Source organism: Alternaria atra, assembly GCF_907166805.1.
Source record: "Alternaria atra isolate CS162 genome assembly, contig: 25, whole genome shotgun sequence".
NCBI classification, from domain to species: domain Eukaryota; kingdom Fungi; phylum Ascomycota; class Dothideomycetes; order Pleosporales; family Pleosporaceae; genus Alternaria; species Alternaria atra.
The window spans coordinates 3,194,192-3,210,502 of record NW_025091323.1 but is presented as its reverse complement, the minus strand read 5'-3'; the positions used below and the strand labels follow the sequence as shown (position 1 = coordinate 3,210,502).

Genomic DNA, 16,311 nt, shown 5'->3' with positions numbered 1-16,311 from the left:
CGATAAGGCTAATGGTGGGGGGTCGTTCGGCTGGAACCTCAACACCATGCCAACATCGTGACGTCCATCTCCGCCTATTGTACAAACATTCCAACTACGTCGACCGCAAGATGACCCATCAGACCTTCGGCTGTAGTTTCTCGAACACCTTATCAGTGTCATCTGACATACCTTGTTACGAGCAACAGTTCCCAATGTTCGTCTCACCTCTATTGGCTCATCACGTAACATCTCAGCCGTACCACGTGCTATTGTTACACTTCTTGAACCAGAGGCCGGCAGTTGACAAGGCAGCCAGAGTATGCTATGCATGACGCGCAGGAATGCGGCGTGAAAGGAAAGTGAGACTTGATAAGCAAACCCAGGAGGCTGAGAGGAGGTTCGTTGTTGTGAATGCTGAGCTTGAGATTGAGAATGCCAGGTTCAAGGCTAAGATTGAGGCAATAAGGGGTGAAATTGCGAGCGTCAAGGCGGAGAGTAAGATGTACAAAGGAGAGCTCTTCAGGATCTTTTTCTAGGACTGCCTTGACAGCAATGACTAAAGGGCCCGCTTTGTTGCACCTCACATAGGTCAAAAAAAGCTTCAGTCGCCGTCTACAGGGTCTCGCATCGGTACATTGTCGTATCATTTAGCCTGCTTTGCAGAGCACGTTCATGGAATTCGAGCTGGGCAACCTGTCTTCCCCACATCATATCCACACAGAGTACTTTTGAGAGATGCTGGAAGCGCGGTGGTCTGTCAATTATGCGTTACACGTGTAAGGACAGGGAATATAAGCGACTTGCTTGACTCAATTTGACCGCTCTCATCATTGTTGGGACAAGAGATGGAGAAGGGAATGAAGTGAGCTGTCTCCCACTTTGTTGTCTGTTGCGTTCGGTACTCCGGTAAGTACCACCTAGCAGTGAGTATGAAGGCAATTAAAATGAACGAAGATGTCTCAGTGAAAGCAACCCTATTCGAACCTTGCCATGAAGAACGAGGAAATATTAATTTTCCCACCCTTTCACTTCACACCTCGTCAATCTTAGTTTATAACTTCTCTACTGAAGCTCGACCACCAGGACCTATTCAGATACCTCAACAACCTCAAACACCGCTGTTTTTGAATTTGCTTCACAAAACCAAGCTAATTTCAACCTCCAATACAGAATGTCAGCGCTCGATCCAACTCGCGAGTACACTACATCTCCAATCCTATCAACCAACATCTCACCACCCTTACCCCCCGAGGCCAAATCCACTCTTCAACTCCTCATAACCCTTCGCGCGCACCAAATCATGCTCACAAACCTCTACATTGCGCAGCACACTCTCTACGTTACAGCATACAACGTCTTCGCTGCTCAGTGCGCAACCGGTGAGATTGATTTCGCGAAGATTGAGGACGCTGTCGCAAATCTACCGGAGCAACAGAACGAAATTATGCTGTTTCACACTTTCCTTTGGAGTTTGCAGACTCTCATTATTGGCTTGGAGAGAGATGAGATTGACGAGGTCGACGAGAGATGTGCGGGCAGACAGGACGGGGTCGTGTTTGGACTTGGAGGTGGCAAGCTGACGAAGAGTGTCAACGGCATGTGGCGTTGATGTGTTTGTGGTTGCTAGCTCTTGGGAGTTTGCGATATGTTGTGGCGACTTGAAAAGAAGGAGTGATAGATTGGCATGATCTGGAGGACTTGTGGCGTGTACTGTGAAGTTGCTTGGCATCATGGGGATGCTGGAAAATTAATGAGATGTCCAGAAGCAATGCAATCGTTGCATACAATGGTCAAACGATGAAGAGGGAGGAGAGTGTTGACGAAGATGGGCTGTAACTACCCTCTGAATGACATAATCACAAGATGTTAATGGATGAAGCAACAACATTCATTAAAAGAAATATACATGCGTGTATCGCTACACACCTTGAACACACTCAGTGAGCCACCATGTTACAAAGACGGATATCCATGCCATCAAAACACCCAAAACGCCGCACACTAATTACATACTAGTCGTGCAATATAGTTCGATCACCATAACGCCGCGTCCTTGTCGAAACGCACTAACTCTTTGCCTGCATCTTCAACATCCTTCCTCGCCTTCATGCGCATGTAGAAGATTGGGCAATCCTTCGACGCGCAGATGACCTCACAGTGAACGCTGCCTTGGCATCGCTGGCATTGCGTCCAAAGACGCGAGAAGCGAACCTCCAGTTCACTGACTTTGCCCAGCGTCTTTGTGTAGAGCTCGGCAATACGCGGCCGGCAGTTCTCGCAAACGGCGCCATCCTTCTCATATGCAGCGGTAAGTGGCTTCTTGCAACCCATGCATGTCTGTGTCTTCTTTGCAAACTTCATCAAACCACCCATGGTGGGTGCCGCGACGGTGATGGAACGCGTATGATCACCGGTAAGTAACGAGGCAGCCTTCTTCTCGCCTAGGATAGGCTCGAAGATTCTTCCAAGTGGTTTCGCAAGTTGGTTGTCCAGATAGTAACGCGTATCGATGGGTAGGTTGTTCTCGAGAACATAGAGAGGATCTTCGGACTTCTCGAAATTCTTAGCACCGGTGGCGGCTCTGACCATAACATAGGCGACACGGTCGCCGAGAGCTGGCGCTGAACCCGCGTCGCGCTTCTTCATACGTTCTGCAAGCTCAACATGTGCTTGTTTGTTCGCGTAGCCACCCGTTCCATCCTTGTTCTCTTGTTTAGTAAGGGCTTTGGTGATCACCAGGTTCGACATGTCCACCTTGTTTTGCAAAAGGTCTGCAATAGTCTCCTTGACGAACCTATTTGACATTAGTGAATGAGTGACTGAGGCGGTGGAATGGCTTACTCTTGGGCACCCTCTGGGTCTTGGTCGATCAACAGCATGCGCAAGGAAGTTTCGATAACAGTCTGGACAAGACGGCAATTGTCACGGCGGACCGTTTCAATACCTTTTGTGTCCATCTTGTCCCACTTGTTCGGGTTCGTCCAGTACAAACCAGCATAACGCTTTTTGTTGATGAGCAGGTAGGGGAAATAGACCTTCTCGAACTCCAGTTTGATAGGCTTGATGAACTTCGAAGACACATAGAGAGCAGCTTCCTCACCCAATTTCATTGCTTCTGCTAGCTCAGACGTGCCGAACTTGACCATAACGGAATCAGTGTCGCCGTAAATGACCTCGGCATCGTGCGTATACCCGTTCGCGATGGTATACTTTGCCTCCACTTCAGCTTTGGTCTTTTCGATCATTTGACGACCGAAACTTGTGGTACTACTTGCGATGGCAAGACAGGGCAGCTTTCCGTTAGTAGCACCTGTCAAACCGTAGACGGAGTTGGCGCTGACCTTCAAGGCCAACTGACGACCGTTCAGCACAGCCTTCTTGAAGGGATCGGTCTCGACCCCCAACTCTTTCTTCGCCCTCTTACGCGCACCTAGCAACTCTTCCAGAATCTCCGTTAAGAGTCCCTTGCGTATCTTTGATGTGCAGAACATGTCACCGTTTGGAGTCACAATGTAATCCTCATCCTTCTTCATCTTGAGCTTCTCCACCGTCTGCTTGTCAAGCCAGGTCGTATAGCAAAGGTTGTGAGCCTGCATGATACTGGGATATAGCGAAGCGAAATCGAGAGTTGCAACAGGTTCTTTGTAGTAGCCACGCTTGGGTTCAATGACAGTCGCACCTTCGTATTGGTCGCCGTTGTCGCCTTGGTTTGGGAGATCCGGAACGATGAGTTGATGGTCAAGGGCTTTACGGAACAACTGACTGATGAAGCGAACCTGCTGTCCTCGGGCAAGAAGGTAATTGAATGGCACACCTGTGACACGAGCCATTTCGGTGTAGTTGACTAGGCACATAAGCTTGTCGAGCAGTCGCTGTGGTAGATAGGCGTCCTTCAAACAGTATACAGCCAATCTTCGGCGGGAGTTGGCGTCGCCGTTGAACAGTTCCGTAATCATGCTGTGGTGCACATCCTCTTTCTGCTCCTTGAGAAAGTGAGCACATACCGAGTTCAATGTATAGCTTCGCAGCTGATGGTCTCGTTGGATGAGCTGCAACAAGTCGAGCTGCAGACGGCCGTTGGTGTTGGTTGTTTTTGTGTCGCGGCTCCCCAGTTGTTTACTGGAAAAATTGGAGGTTTCTACTTTGGACTGCACTGTCTTCAGACGGGACCAATACGGGAACTTCTGCAGCTTCAGATGCTTTGCACGGTCGAGCAGATATGGGAAGTCGAAGTTGTTGATGTTGTAGCCGATAATAACGTCTGGGTCGGCCTCTTCTACGAAATCGCGCCATTTCATCAGCATCTCGCCTTCATCCTGGAACGACAAGACCTGTGTCGCGACGATAGGGCTGACGGTATCTAAACAGAAGACGTTCCTGACGAAGGGCTTCTGCTCTCCGTATCTTGTAACGACGTTCGCGATCTGAATGACGGGGTCGACGTTCGCCTCGGGAAAGACACCTTTGCGGCCAGCGCACTCGATATCGAAGGAGAGGATGCGGAGGGGGGCAAGCTTGGCCCATTCACCTTCAGACTGGTGGGCGATGAGATCGCTGTAGTGTAGTTGTGCCTCAATCTGACAGTTGGAGTGTCGATCGCGAGGGCTAATCATCCTGTATTTGCCCGCAGGGACTTCGACCCAGCACATGCCGGCGACCTGGGATGTCAGCAACGCAACTATCTACTTGCCAAAACGACTTACCTTGGTGTCAATCATGAAGCGCAGCACGTAGGCGATGTTGTCAAAGGTAAGGATACCATCTTCTCTGGCCGGCCAAAGTCGCTTGTAGTTGGCATTGCCCTTTTGCACCATCATCCGGACGCGATTGATCATCTTCGGATCTGTTACCGTGATCTTGAGGTACGGACTCTTCTGGTTACCCTGAAAGCGCAGGATGTTCTCCCTCATACACATCTGTACTGACGCGATGACGGCTGAGTGTTGGTTGAAGTTTTTCTGGCATTCGCTCTCCAGGAAGACCTTGTACGGTTCACAGTCTTCTTTGTGGAAGTTGAGGGGCGCGGCGACGTAGAAGTAATGTTGGAAACCGGTAACATGAATGAGGACGGATTGACCAGTCTGTGATACACAATCAGTCCAAATTCATATACGCCACCTGCACGCTTCTTACCTCCGTCACGCCAAAGAGCTTGACCGTCGTCTTGCCACCATTGAGTACGCCTTCTTCAGCCTCAATCTGCTGGAAGACCAGATTTTGTGTCATCTCATTGAAGTCTGCCGGTAAGGGAGGCCGCCGCCATTGTTGGTCCTTCTCTGTGTTATCCTTCTTCAGCGTCTCCATGTCCTGCGTCATTTTCTCCAACGTCTCCTCGAACTGGCTCGGGCCCACTTGGCTCGAGTTGAAGGAGCCATTGAATTTTTGTGGTGGTCTACTCCTATCACTGCCGTTCTGTATCTTCAGCTTCTTCGAGGAGTGGGGCGACGCCTGTACATTTGTGCGGGTGCTGGAGGATTCGGCGAGGGCGCGTTTCGCCGGCGCTCTTGTTACAGTGCCTGGCATTTTGAGGATATGGCCGGCAGATACAACACCCTAGAGCGTGATATGTGACGGGTGGCAGATGTGTGTTTGTTGTTGGTGAAGTGGATGGAAAGTGCCTAGGGAGAACGCGAAAGCGTGTCGCAGGCGCGAGCGCGTCATCCCTGCTAATTGATTTACGCCACGCTAGCCGTCGCCTGGCATCCCAACTCCCTGCGCACCCGACTGCATCACCACGTGCACTTGACTGCATTACCCAACCCTAGGGGCCGGGAGATATTGTCACTGCATTTGACATGTCTAAACTACCTATTCTTACAATTTATGATATACGTGGCCTTATCACCAGGCCGTTAACCTTATCCCAGTAATACACGGTCTTACAGTAGTCTTGCTTGCAAAATAATTACCTCGAGGACGTTCTTATCGGAACGTCGATTTCCTCCATCTCGATGCGATTCTGCGTCAAAATCCCATGCCAAGAATTAGGCAACTGCTAGGCAGTCATGGAAGGCTTTAGGCCATGTCATCGTATGGGTCTTTTAGTCACTCAAAACTACTAACCTCGTACATAAGCTCGCCGTTTTCCTCAACATACTCCACGTACGCATTCGCACATCCGCAACCACCCACCTAACCTTTAACATGGCCACCAACAACAACGACGTTGTAATAGCTCCCTTCGAGACTGAGCAGGATTTCAAGCAAGGGCAACATTGTCTTTCTGAGGCGTTCGGTCGTCAGGCACAAGATGCTGTGTGGAAGCTGATGACACCGGGCTGGGACACAGAGGAAGGACAGACGAAGCACGCTCAGACCCTGATGAAGCGATGGCAATCCACCACCACCAACAAAGACGGACAACCCAACGCCCTTTACCTCAAGGCCACGCTCCCTGATCCAGACAAGCAGGGCGAAAGACGAGTTGTTGGCATGGCCATTTGGAAGCAGCTGTCGTTCGTAGAAGGTTATGGCGATCCGTTCTCCAGTGACATGAGTGCAGCTCTTGCAGATTATGACGAAAAGAACCAGCGCTTTGCAACACAAATGTTCAACTCGTTGTGGAAACGACGTATCGCGTACATGCACGAGGTGGAGAAATCAGGCCGCAACCCTCCCGCTATCTTCACCTTGGACATCTGCGCTGTTGACCCAGCATATTCGCGTCGCGGCATTGCTACTAAGCTGGTAGAAGCTGGCCTTGCGGAGGCAAAGAAGAGGGGCAACTTGGAGTGCACAACAGAGGGAAGCGCTATGGGAAGAGCCGTTTACAGGAGGCTAGGATTCAAAGATGAGGGTACAGGAGACATCCAGTGGGAGGTGGATGAGGAATTCAAGACCTGGGACAAGCCACCGAACGTCTTCTTGAGGACTGGTGCCTGATCTGTCACACAATGATGAGGCTGAGGTGTTATTAACCCATTGAAGTTTGCTCCAGAACGCCGTACGTAACAAACATTCCAATATACCAAGATTCCATATCTTGATCGCGGGCATCTCCGTCAACGGCCGAACTACTGTCTCCATAGCTTCTTGCCACTTGGGGAAGGTGGGATGTTGGACGCCGTGTAGTGGGGCAGTCCGAAGCTACCCCACCAAGGTCTAAACATTCACAATACGTCTCAGCATTCCACTCTGAACAGTTTGCCGTGTCTGAGTTTTTTTGTGATTTCTCAATAACGCGCTTGAGGTATTCGTATAGTGTCACAGCAACTCCAGTATCATACTTTGACGCGTAAAACGCGTCCCAGTCAGTCAACATGACGATCGTCGACATCCACACCCATGTTTACCCTCCCAAATACATGGAGCTGTTACGCTCGCGAACAACAGTACCATACGTTCGAACCTTTGAAGACGCACCAGACTCGGCACGTCTCATCATCCTGCCAGGTGAAGATGACCCTTCAACACCTTCAACTTCGCGCGGTCGCCCAATTGGCTCTGAGTACTACGAGATCAAGGAAAAGATAGCTTTCATGGACCTACACAAGATTGACAAGTCAGTCATCTCATTAGCAAACCCTTGGCTCGACTTCCTTCCCGCAGAAGAAGCTGGAGAAGCAGCGAAGAAGATCAACGACGATGTGAACGACCAATGTTCTCAATATCCCGGCCGATTATACTTCTTCGGCACCCTTCCACTTTCCGCATCGCCCGAGGTCATAACCGCTGAGATTGAAAGACTGAGCACGCTCAAATACGCACGCGGCGTCATCATGGGAACCTCTGGCCTCGGCCAAGGTTTAGACGACGAGAACCTCGACCCTGTCTACACAGCACTGGAGAAGCATCAGCAACTCATCTTCCTCCACCCGCACTACGGTCTACCTACGTCTGTCTACGGGCCCCGAGCGAGTGAATACGGACACGTTCTACCTCTAGCCCTCGGCTTCCCGTTGGAGACCACCATCGCGGTGACCAGGATGCTGTTGAGCGGGGTCTGGGATCGATTCACAAAACTGAGCGTTTTACTGGCACATTCTGGAGGTACACTGCCGTTTCTGGCTGGTCGTATTGAATCTTGCATCTTGCATGATGGTCATTTGAAGAAGCATGGCAAGACGCAGAACAGGAGGGATGTATGGGATATCTTGAAGACGAACATATATCTGGATGCTGTCATCTACTCGGAAGTTGGTCTCGGAGCAGCACTCGCTGCATCAGGTTCTGACCGGCTAATGTTTGGTAAGTACACATGTAATATCAGAGTGGGATAAAAAGCTAACAATAGCAGGCACTGATCATCCATTCTTCCCGCCACTTGAGGAAGATGCGAAGGAATGGCATAGCGTGAATGCGAACTATGTGGCTATCTCAAAAGCGTTCTCGACGGATGACAAGAAGGCACAGGATGTGCTTGGTGGTAACGCAGTGCGCACACTGAGGTTAGACTCATAGCTGATATATTTTTCACATGATAGTGCCCTTACGTTCACTTCATACAAGGAAGAAACTGAACAGGTGCTAAAAACTCTTCCACTACGTTGCATCCTACAACCGCATATGATATGAAACTATAAGATGTGGTATACTAATGTAGTCATCTAAGCTATCTATATTTATATATTTATCGACTTTGATGTTGTTGTAGGTAACGTAGTACAAGGGTTTTCTATACATTTTTAGTTTTTTCCTTGCATGGGGTGTGTGGAGTTCTGTCCTGTCACTCGATCAACCGCCTTTTCCATCTTTTCTCCTACCACTCCTTCCTCAACTCTCGACAACAAGGCCAAGAAGTCAATGAAAAAGATGGTGTAACAAGCTGCCGATTCAGCCGGGTGTATGAACTAAGCGGGCATACACTCCCTAACTTGTGAGCGCGAGAATAGCTCACGTTCCTCGCATGGAGCTTCCAGACAGCTAGCATGCTAGACATGGGTATACGAAGTCAGTGTATATCTCACATGCAATTCGTACAGAGTTACTTACAGTTCCGCATAGCCGTCCTTCTTCAACCGTACACAACTTGCGGTCAGAGAACACAGTGTGTGAGACAGACTTTTCAAACCAAAGGAAGACGAGATGCAGATGCTCTGTAAGTACGTTCTCAGACAAGTCCGCAAGAGGCGCAGTGGGACGAGGGAACAACCCAGCAGCCGAGGGGAATATGAGACGGCATAAACTGGTTACTGAGCTCTACCGACAACACACCGGGCCGTCCTCTCAAGACACAGATCGGATACCCTTCCACTAGGCGCGCAAAGACAGGTTGAGCTGTTTACGGATCGGAAAGGGTTGGGAAGGACGAAATCGTTTCTGGTACGCAGTCGTCGATGCGGTCGCGTGGATCAGATCGATATCATCGCTTTGGTAAAGTATCCTGACGGACAAGACTGGGCAGTGAGCTATGCAGGTATGGAGGGATAGAGCACCAAACACACAGTGACCTTTTGGTGCAATAGCATTGTGCTCCACGCAGTCTTGGAACAGACCAACAAACGCAAGAAAAGCGTCTCTTGTTGAGAAGAGGGGTCCTACAGCTCATCTCGAGAGGATGAGGCTGAAGCCGCTTTTGCAGGCGAATGTGGGGAAAGTATGTTCGTCGGAGGTCCAACTCGAAGCTGCGAGAACTCAAATCGACATAGATACCACAAACGTGGCCTCAGAATCCCGGCAATGACTAAGCCATGTGTTGCACGACAGTAACTATGCGGTGGATTGTATGAGGAGCTGCTGGGTGTTGTTGTGTCGTGGAGAAAGGAAAAGAGAGAGGGGAGGGTAGCGACCAGAAGGTATACAGCTTAAGCTCGGACGTCCACTAGCGCGAGGATCAATGGTGGCTGGCGATGAGGTGAGCATGAAATTTTGCGTGGTGAAGAGGAGTGGTGAAGACGGGGAGGGGGGAGCATGGAGTTGTATGGCGGGCGCGCAACTGGAGTGACGGTGAATGTGGAAACCTCCAGTGCGACGATCGGGAACATTAACCCACGGGATATTTTTTGTATTTGTCTCAGGTGTATGTGACTATCAAGCAGCCGTATCATCGCCCTTTCCTTCCGTAATCTCTACTAGCTCATCGAACAATTGCTTCATCCACTTCTCCTCACTCTTCAATGTCGCACTAACAACCCTGATAACATACTGCCCGCCCACAATCGTGCTCGTCAAGAAGAAATCCCCCTTGGCGTTAACCTTCTCATAAACCTCTTTCGTCCTCTGATTAACCATCTCCCTATACTGCGCCTCGGCATCAGCGTGGAAGTCATTCTGCAAGGCCTCATGCGTCGGATCAGCCTGATTCGCCGCCTTGCCAGACATGCCCATCTTCGGTTTAACCTGGAAAGTTACTAGCCCAAACGCCGGCTTTGTAGTCACGCTAAAAAGTTCCGGCTTCTGCAGCAGCAACTCATGAAAGTACTCTCCTAGCTTCACATGCTTGCGGATGAACTGCCTCAACCCACTAACGCCATAACTCCTTAGCACGAACCACACCTTCAAACTCCTGAAACGGCGGCCCAGCGGGATCTGCCAGTCCCGGTAGTCCGTAACGAGGCCTTGGTCTGAGTGGGGGTTGCGCAGGTAGCTAGGGGTGATACTATACGTATCCATAAGATCCTTCCTCTTCTTCACGAAGAAAGCTGAGCAATCAAAGTTTACCAATAGCCACTTGTGCAGATTGAAGTTGAAGGAGTCGAATGATGCGATTGGCGTGCATAGATGCTGATATTCTGGGCACACAAGAGCAGAACCGGCATATGCTGCGTCGACGTGGATCCATAGATCGGGGAATTCTTTAGCAAGTGCGGCGATGCCTTCCAAATCGTCGGTGGCACAGGTGCCCGTGCTGCCAATTGTGATGGTAAAGTAGAATGGTTCTAGACCCTTCGCACGACATTCCTCGATCGTTCTACGGAGAGCAGAGGCGGTGACGCTGTAGTTTGATTCGCCTGATGCAGGGACGCTGCGGTATCTCGTTCCGGCTATTATAGCGGCTTTCTGCGTAGAAGAATGTGCGTGTTCAGATCCCAGAGCGACGAGCTTACCACGGATATCCGCTGCTTTATCCATGCGCTCCTCGCCTTCGGGCATATCGCCAAGTTTACGGCGGATGAGGCGTTCGCGGGCGGCAACGAGGGCTGTTAGCACGACTTCGCTGGCTGTACCTTGGATGATGCCTCCGCCTTCACCGTCGCTCAGGAACTCTTTTGGCAGAGCGATGAGCTTAGCTACCCAGTCCATGACTATGGTTTCGAGCTCGGTGATGGCGGGGGAGCAGATCCAGTTGAATGCTGCGGCGTTGAAAGCACCGCTGTACATGTCGCCGATCATGGCTTCGTACGATGAATTGCAGGGGAAGAAGGCCATAAATTTTGGGCTCTGCCAGTGGGTCAGACCCGGCATGATGACGCGGTCGATGTCTGCTTGGATGGTCTCCCATGATTCGCCTTCTTCGGGGGTGGATGATGGGAGAAGGGGGCGGAGGTAGCCTGGTTTGACAGAGGGGAGAACTGGCCGTTCTTCCAGGGTATCATAGTACTTTGCGACTTGGAAGCTGTTAATTTGTGCTTTATACATACGGTTGGAGTGACATACTCTCATCAATGGCGCCTTTCGCCGCTTCTCTGAATTTCGAAGAATCCATTGCGGGGTAGCAAGGCAGAACAGACAATGTCGAAATCAATAGAAGAGAAGATATCTAGAGCAGTCGTATAGTATATCGTCTACAAGTCTAGAAAACGAAGGTCAAGTGCAAGATATATATTTGCTGCTAGTTCCCACTGTTACGTTCGGTAACGCCAAGGTGCGAATGTCCGATGTCGCCAATTCCGCGCTAATTGCTATATTGGGTAAGGGACGTCTATGGACGGAATTGTTGCGAAGATTTGTATGCTTGTACTATGCATGGTGTAGGGCGTAGGGCGTGAAGACACCTACCATGGGTTCGTTAAAAGGGAGACCTTGCAGGGGTGTTTGCTATCAATAGTTAGAGAAAGGTGTTGCCTGTCAGATCCAAATGCCCGACTCTAGGAAAACACTATCAGCGCGTAAAGAAAAACCGGTAGTCTGGGGAGGTTGGACGGTGCGATGCTTATCAACCATTAATAACGGGTATACCTATACGCCTCGCTATGACTACAATCCACTGAACACCAAAAGTACTCATCGTCTTCGTTAGTATCGCTTGGCCACCTCAACACCAATGTTTTCGTCCGCGTTCGCAAAGCCACGCGCCCTAGGTGTAGATTTGCCTGCCACGTCCTGAGGAGTCTCGCCCTTGTATTCCCAGCCTCCGTCCTGGGTGAAGAAGTCGACTTCGTCGATGATGTCCCAAACGACGTCTTCCGCGATCTGCTCCTTGTAACGCTCGCCAATAGCCCGCAGTTTACGGCCATCTGGAACCTGCTGCTCGGTTGTATCACCATCCACCATTTGCGTATCTCTGTCGCGCTGCTTGACCATCTCTTCTGGAGGATACCAGAAGTCAGGACCAAAGTTGACCTGCGCAACACCACCGTTGAAGAGTGAGATGGCTGGCAGGTATCCTACCATGCCGTCGTCGAAGCCTGTCCGTGCACCAGCCTTGATGGCCTCGATTGATGGTATACTGGCGGGCGGGAGGAAGGCTAGGAGGTTCTCGAAAGCGATGCCAACCTCCTCACCGTTCTTGTAGACCTTGATGTGAGAATGTGGCAGCGATCGTACACTGACATCTTCATGATTTGGCGAGGGATGTATCTTGGGCACCGGACCGCGGTCGTGGTAAGCCTCCACTATTTTTGTGACCTGGTAGTCGAGCTGCTCGAAGTAAAAGTTGCCTTTATAGGGTACGGGTATGCGATCGCGGATGATGTCGACGGGTCTGTCGAATGGATCTTGGTTGCTGACAGTATCGAAGCCATCTCCTAGATCCACTGCCGGGTTGTAAATGCCCTCGACGACCTTGCGGTGCATTGATAGCGACGGTAGCTGAATCTCAAGGCCGATGACATCGCCTTCTTGAACGTGCTGATCTGTAACGTATTCAACAGGCATTGGCTTGCCATGTGGGGGCCTGGCCTTCATGTGCTTGCTCTTGGCGTTCTTGGGGAGTGGCTTGAAGATCTTGGAGGCGCGCGATCGGTGTTGTGCTTCGAAGCGGGCGTCGGTGATGCCGTAACTGTAGCCATCGAAGCCGACGGGTGCGTCCAAAGGCGCCTCCCGCCTTGCCCAACCCATTCTCACATGGGGACCAGGCTTAGTCTCTCCCGTCTTAGGGTCGATAGGGTCCTTTGGCCCATCTACCGGTATGCCTCGTAGCACCTTGACCTCATAGTATATCCTGCCTTCTCTTGCAACCACATTGCCCCGTCCCATGCGCCAGCCCTTCTCTTGTGATACAATCGTCGCACTACTGTCGAAATGAAACCATCTGTCGCAGTCCTCGTGGCTCATCCTTGGTCCATACGGTCTAGAGTCGCTCTGTCTGTAGTATTGTTTGTGGCGGAACAGCGGGTCAGCGACGCAGTGAGTGTACTTGTAGCCCTTCTTGTTCCAGGCAATGTCGTGCGGCTTCTTCAACTCGGTGACTCCATCAGGCGCATACATGGGATTCGGCTCGTGGGAGACCAAGGTGCTGTCTTTGGGCGCCTCGTAATCTGATGGTCTGGGCTCAGGAATCGAATATCGCATAGGTGAGTCCGCCGAGGGACGTTCTTTCTTGGATGACTTCGCGCTGGGAGTGCTCTGCCGCGTAGTGGCTGAAGCTTCACGTTTCTTGATCGTCTCGCGCTTCTCTCTCTGCTCGCGCGCAGGAGCTTTGGGCCTGGCACGCGCTGCCGCATCGGGATTGGGGTTGAGCGGAGAAGACACAGCGGGCGCATTATCTCCTTCGAGTGGTCGCCTCATCGGAGGCACGAGTGTGGGAGTGTTGGAGCGCGAAAGGGGGCGTGAGTCGGCCATTTTGAGGGATCCTGTAGCTGATGGGGAAGGCGCGACAGCTGTGTCGGTGGAAGTCGCGACGGCAGACCCTGGACATGCAGCTGCTACGGCGGGCGGGTGGTACGCGAATGCAACCAAAAATTTAGTGGGGTGTCTGACTTTCTCGAACTTTTACTACTCACTGCTGCGACTTTCGATAAACGCCAGTTGGCAACACAGCCATTCCACAAAAATCTCAGACGGATAGATTGCGCCTTCCATAAACCATCTTCTGCGAGCACACACTCACCATGCCGAAAGCACCCAAATCGCCCGGTGCGCGCGACCAGCGACACAATCCTCTAGCCGAAGAATATGCGCCCTTAGACCCTTGGAAGAACAAGGCGCCGAAGCGACAAAAGCGAAACAAGAGCGACAAGGAAGAGGACGAACAGAAGTATGTAGACTCCAAGAGCTCGCGCAAAATCTTGGAGATCGGAAGAGAGCTCGAGGAGGAGGATGCGAGAGAGAACAAGGCCCGGAGACCGCAAGAGGCCAACCCAGCCTTCGACTTCGAGACACGCATGGGTGAGGATGACATGCCTGGGGAAGATTTGGTACAGGCCGAAGATGACGACGAAGCATGGGGCGAGGACGACGAAGAGGTAGAAGAAGTTGAGATCGACGCGAACGATCTGGCGGCGTGGAACAAGTTCATACCCACAGACGACAACCCCATTGTGTGGCCAGGCGAAGAAGCGCAACAATCGGGACCAGGCACAGATCTGGCAGCGCTTATTCTTGAGAAAATCGCCGCCCACGAAGCTGGAGGCGAAGTAAAACAACCAGAAATCCAAGGTGGTGGTGCTCCAGAAGACGCAATCGAATTGCCTGCAAAGGTTGTCGAAGGTACAAAAACCTCACTCTACAACCTGATAACCCTACTAAGCCTGCACAGTATACTCAAAGATTGGCTTAATCTTGAGCCGCTACAAGAGCGGCAAGCTGCCCAAGCCCTTCAAGATCCTGCCCACGATCCCCGCCTGGGAAACCCTTGTTGCCATCACACGTCCTGATGACTGGACTCCCAATGCCACCTTCGCTGCTACCCGGATCTTCATCTCAGCGAAGCCGCAAACGGCCCAAATCTTCCTCAACACTGTACTGCTACCTTTGGTACAACAGAACATTCGGGAAACACACAAGCTGAACGTGCATTTGTACAATGCGCTGAAGAAGGCGCTCTACAAGCCGAGTGCTTTCTTCAAGGGAGTCGTCTTCCCTATGCTCACAGATGTCTCTTGCACACAGCGCGATGCCGTCATTGTGGCATCCGTTGTAGCCAAAATCTCCGTTCCGGTCCTCCACTCGGCCGCCGCACTCCACCGTCTCTGTGAGATTGCTGCTGAGCAAATGTCTTCGGACCCCGATGCTGCTGGTCCCTGCAACATCTTCATCAAGACACTGCTCGAGAAGAAGTACGCCCTACCCTTCAAGGTCATCGATGCGCTTGTCTTCCACTTCCTGCGCTTCCGCGGCGTTGGTGCAAGCAGCGCCGACGCCATGGACACCGAGTCGGTAGCAGGCGACCTAGGCAACACGGGTAAGTTGCCAGTCATCTGGCATCAATGCTTGCTTGCTTTTGCGCAAAGATACAGAAACGACATTACCGAGGACCAAAGAGAGGCGCTGCTAGACTTGCTGCTTACAAGAGGTCACAAGAGCATCAGTGCCGAAGTACGGAGAGAGTTGCTCGAAGGAAGAGGGCGCGGTGTTATGATTGAGCCACCCGCTGTGGGTATCGATGGCGACGACACTATGATGATGGCCGTTGACGCCTGATTGAACAAAAAAAAATCCGTCACAGCTGTTTGTCATGAAGATTATGAGCATTTACCGGCGTTACTAGAAAGGAACATTTGCATTTTCTCTTTCTCCCTCTATCTCTCTGGGATTTCCAAATCGAAACTGAATATACATGCATTCACGTCCCCGAACCTCTGAGACTATCCTATTCGCTCTTCACTTCAGCCTTGCCCTTGTAGAACGCAACATAGCCCTTGATCTTGTTCATGCTTTCCAATGGCTCCGGGTAGTACCAAGCTGCATCTTTTACTTCCGTCTTGTTGGTTGTGACGGTGTAGTAGCTTGCGTCGCCTTTGTAAGGACAGTGTGTTTTAGTGTCTGTGGGGGTGAAGTGGTTACTTTTGATGGTGTTGGGTGGGAACTGGGTTGTGTTAGGGGTTTGAAGGGGAATAAAGTGTTCGGGTAGGGATCGGGGTGTGGTACGTAGATGTTTCCGTCAACGACTTCGTAGTTGTCGGTTTCAGCTACTACGATACCGTTTACGGTTGCGGTTGCATGAGGCATGTTTAGGGTATTGATTTGGAAATGAACTAAATTATGGAATGATGTTTGAATACTTCACAGTTTAGTAAAGAGGTGAGTGTGTTGTGATGTTGTGTAGTGGTTTGAGGGGGAGGGTCTATC

At 51.1% G+C, this 16,311-nt stretch overlaps 8 protein-coding genes across 8 annotated transcripts; 4 read left to right on the top strand and 4 right to left on the bottom strand.

Moving 5' to 3' along the window:
- Nucleotides 1-1,153: 1,153 nt before the first annotated feature.
- On the top strand, nucleotides 1,154-1,591 carry ALTATR162_LOCUS6130 (uncharacterized protein; the record flags this gene model as incomplete). Its single annotated transcript, XM_043313751.1, has 1 exon — nucleotides 1,154-1,591. One exon carries the CDS (start codon nucleotides 1,154-1,156, stop codon nucleotides 1,589-1,591), a length of 438 nt encoding a protein of 145 aa, XP_043169686.1.
- Nucleotides 1,592-2,016: 425 nt separating this feature from the next.
- Nucleotides 2,017-5,505, bottom strand: ALTATR162_LOCUS6129 (uncharacterized protein; the record flags this gene model as incomplete). Its single annotated transcript, XM_043313750.1, has 4 exons — nucleotides 2,017-2,776; nucleotides 2,824-4,640; nucleotides 4,686-5,063; nucleotides 5,116-5,505. The coding sequence occupies 4 exons, from the start codon at nucleotides 5,503-5,505 to the stop codon at nucleotides 2,017-2,019; spliced, it is 3,345 nt and encodes a 1,114-aa protein (XP_043169685.1).
- Nucleotides 5,506-6,126: 621 nt separating this feature from the next.
- ALTATR162_LOCUS6128 (uncharacterized protein) lies at nucleotides 6,127-6,864 on the top strand (the record flags this gene model as incomplete). Its single annotated transcript, XM_043313749.1, has 1 exon — nucleotides 6,127-6,864. One exon carries the CDS (start codon nucleotides 6,127-6,129, stop codon nucleotides 6,862-6,864), a length of 738 nt encoding a protein of 245 aa, XP_043169684.1.
- Nucleotides 6,865-7,241: 377 nt separating this feature from the next.
- ALTATR162_LOCUS6127 (uncharacterized protein) lies at nucleotides 7,242-8,382 on the top strand (the record flags this gene model as incomplete). Its single annotated transcript, XM_043313748.1, has 2 exons — nucleotides 7,242-8,169; nucleotides 8,219-8,382. 2 exons carry the CDS (start codon nucleotides 7,242-7,244, stop codon nucleotides 8,380-8,382), a joined length of 1,092 nt encoding a protein of 363 aa, XP_043169683.1.
- A 1,569-nt stretch (nucleotides 8,383-9,951) lies between these two features.
- Nucleotides 9,952-11,566, bottom strand: ALTATR162_LOCUS6126 (uncharacterized protein; the record flags this gene model as incomplete). Its single annotated transcript, XM_043313747.1, has 2 exons — nucleotides 9,952-11,468; nucleotides 11,518-11,566. 2 exons carry the CDS (start codon nucleotides 11,564-11,566, stop codon nucleotides 9,952-9,954), a joined length of 1,566 nt encoding a protein of 521 aa, XP_043169682.1.
- Nucleotides 11,567-12,096: 530 nt separating this feature from the next.
- ALTATR162_LOCUS6125 (uncharacterized protein) lies at nucleotides 12,097-13,863 on the bottom strand (the record flags this gene model as incomplete). The annotated part of the gene is made up of 1 exon (XM_043313746.1): nucleotides 12,097-13,863. One exon carries the CDS (start codon nucleotides 13,861-13,863, stop codon nucleotides 12,097-12,099), a length of 1,767 nt encoding a protein of 588 aa, XP_043169681.1.
- A 269-nt stretch (nucleotides 13,864-14,132) lies between these two features.
- ALTATR162_LOCUS6124 (uncharacterized protein) lies at nucleotides 14,133-15,663 on the top strand (the record flags this gene model as incomplete). Its single annotated transcript, XM_043313745.1, has 2 exons — nucleotides 14,133-14,730; nucleotides 14,780-15,663. The coding sequence occupies 2 exons, from the start codon at nucleotides 14,133-14,135 to the stop codon at nucleotides 15,661-15,663; spliced, it is 1,482 nt and encodes a 493-aa protein (XP_043169680.1).
- A 169-nt stretch (nucleotides 15,664-15,832) lies between these two features.
- On the bottom strand, nucleotides 15,833-16,191 carry ALTATR162_LOCUS6123 (uncharacterized protein; the record flags this gene model as incomplete). The annotated part of the gene is made up of 2 exons (XM_043313744.1): nucleotides 15,833-16,048; nucleotides 16,111-16,191. The coding sequence occupies 2 exons, from the start codon at nucleotides 16,189-16,191 to the stop codon at nucleotides 15,833-15,835; spliced, it is 297 nt and encodes a 98-aa protein (XP_043169679.1).
- Between the last annotated feature and the right edge of the window lie 120 nt (nucleotides 16,192-16,311).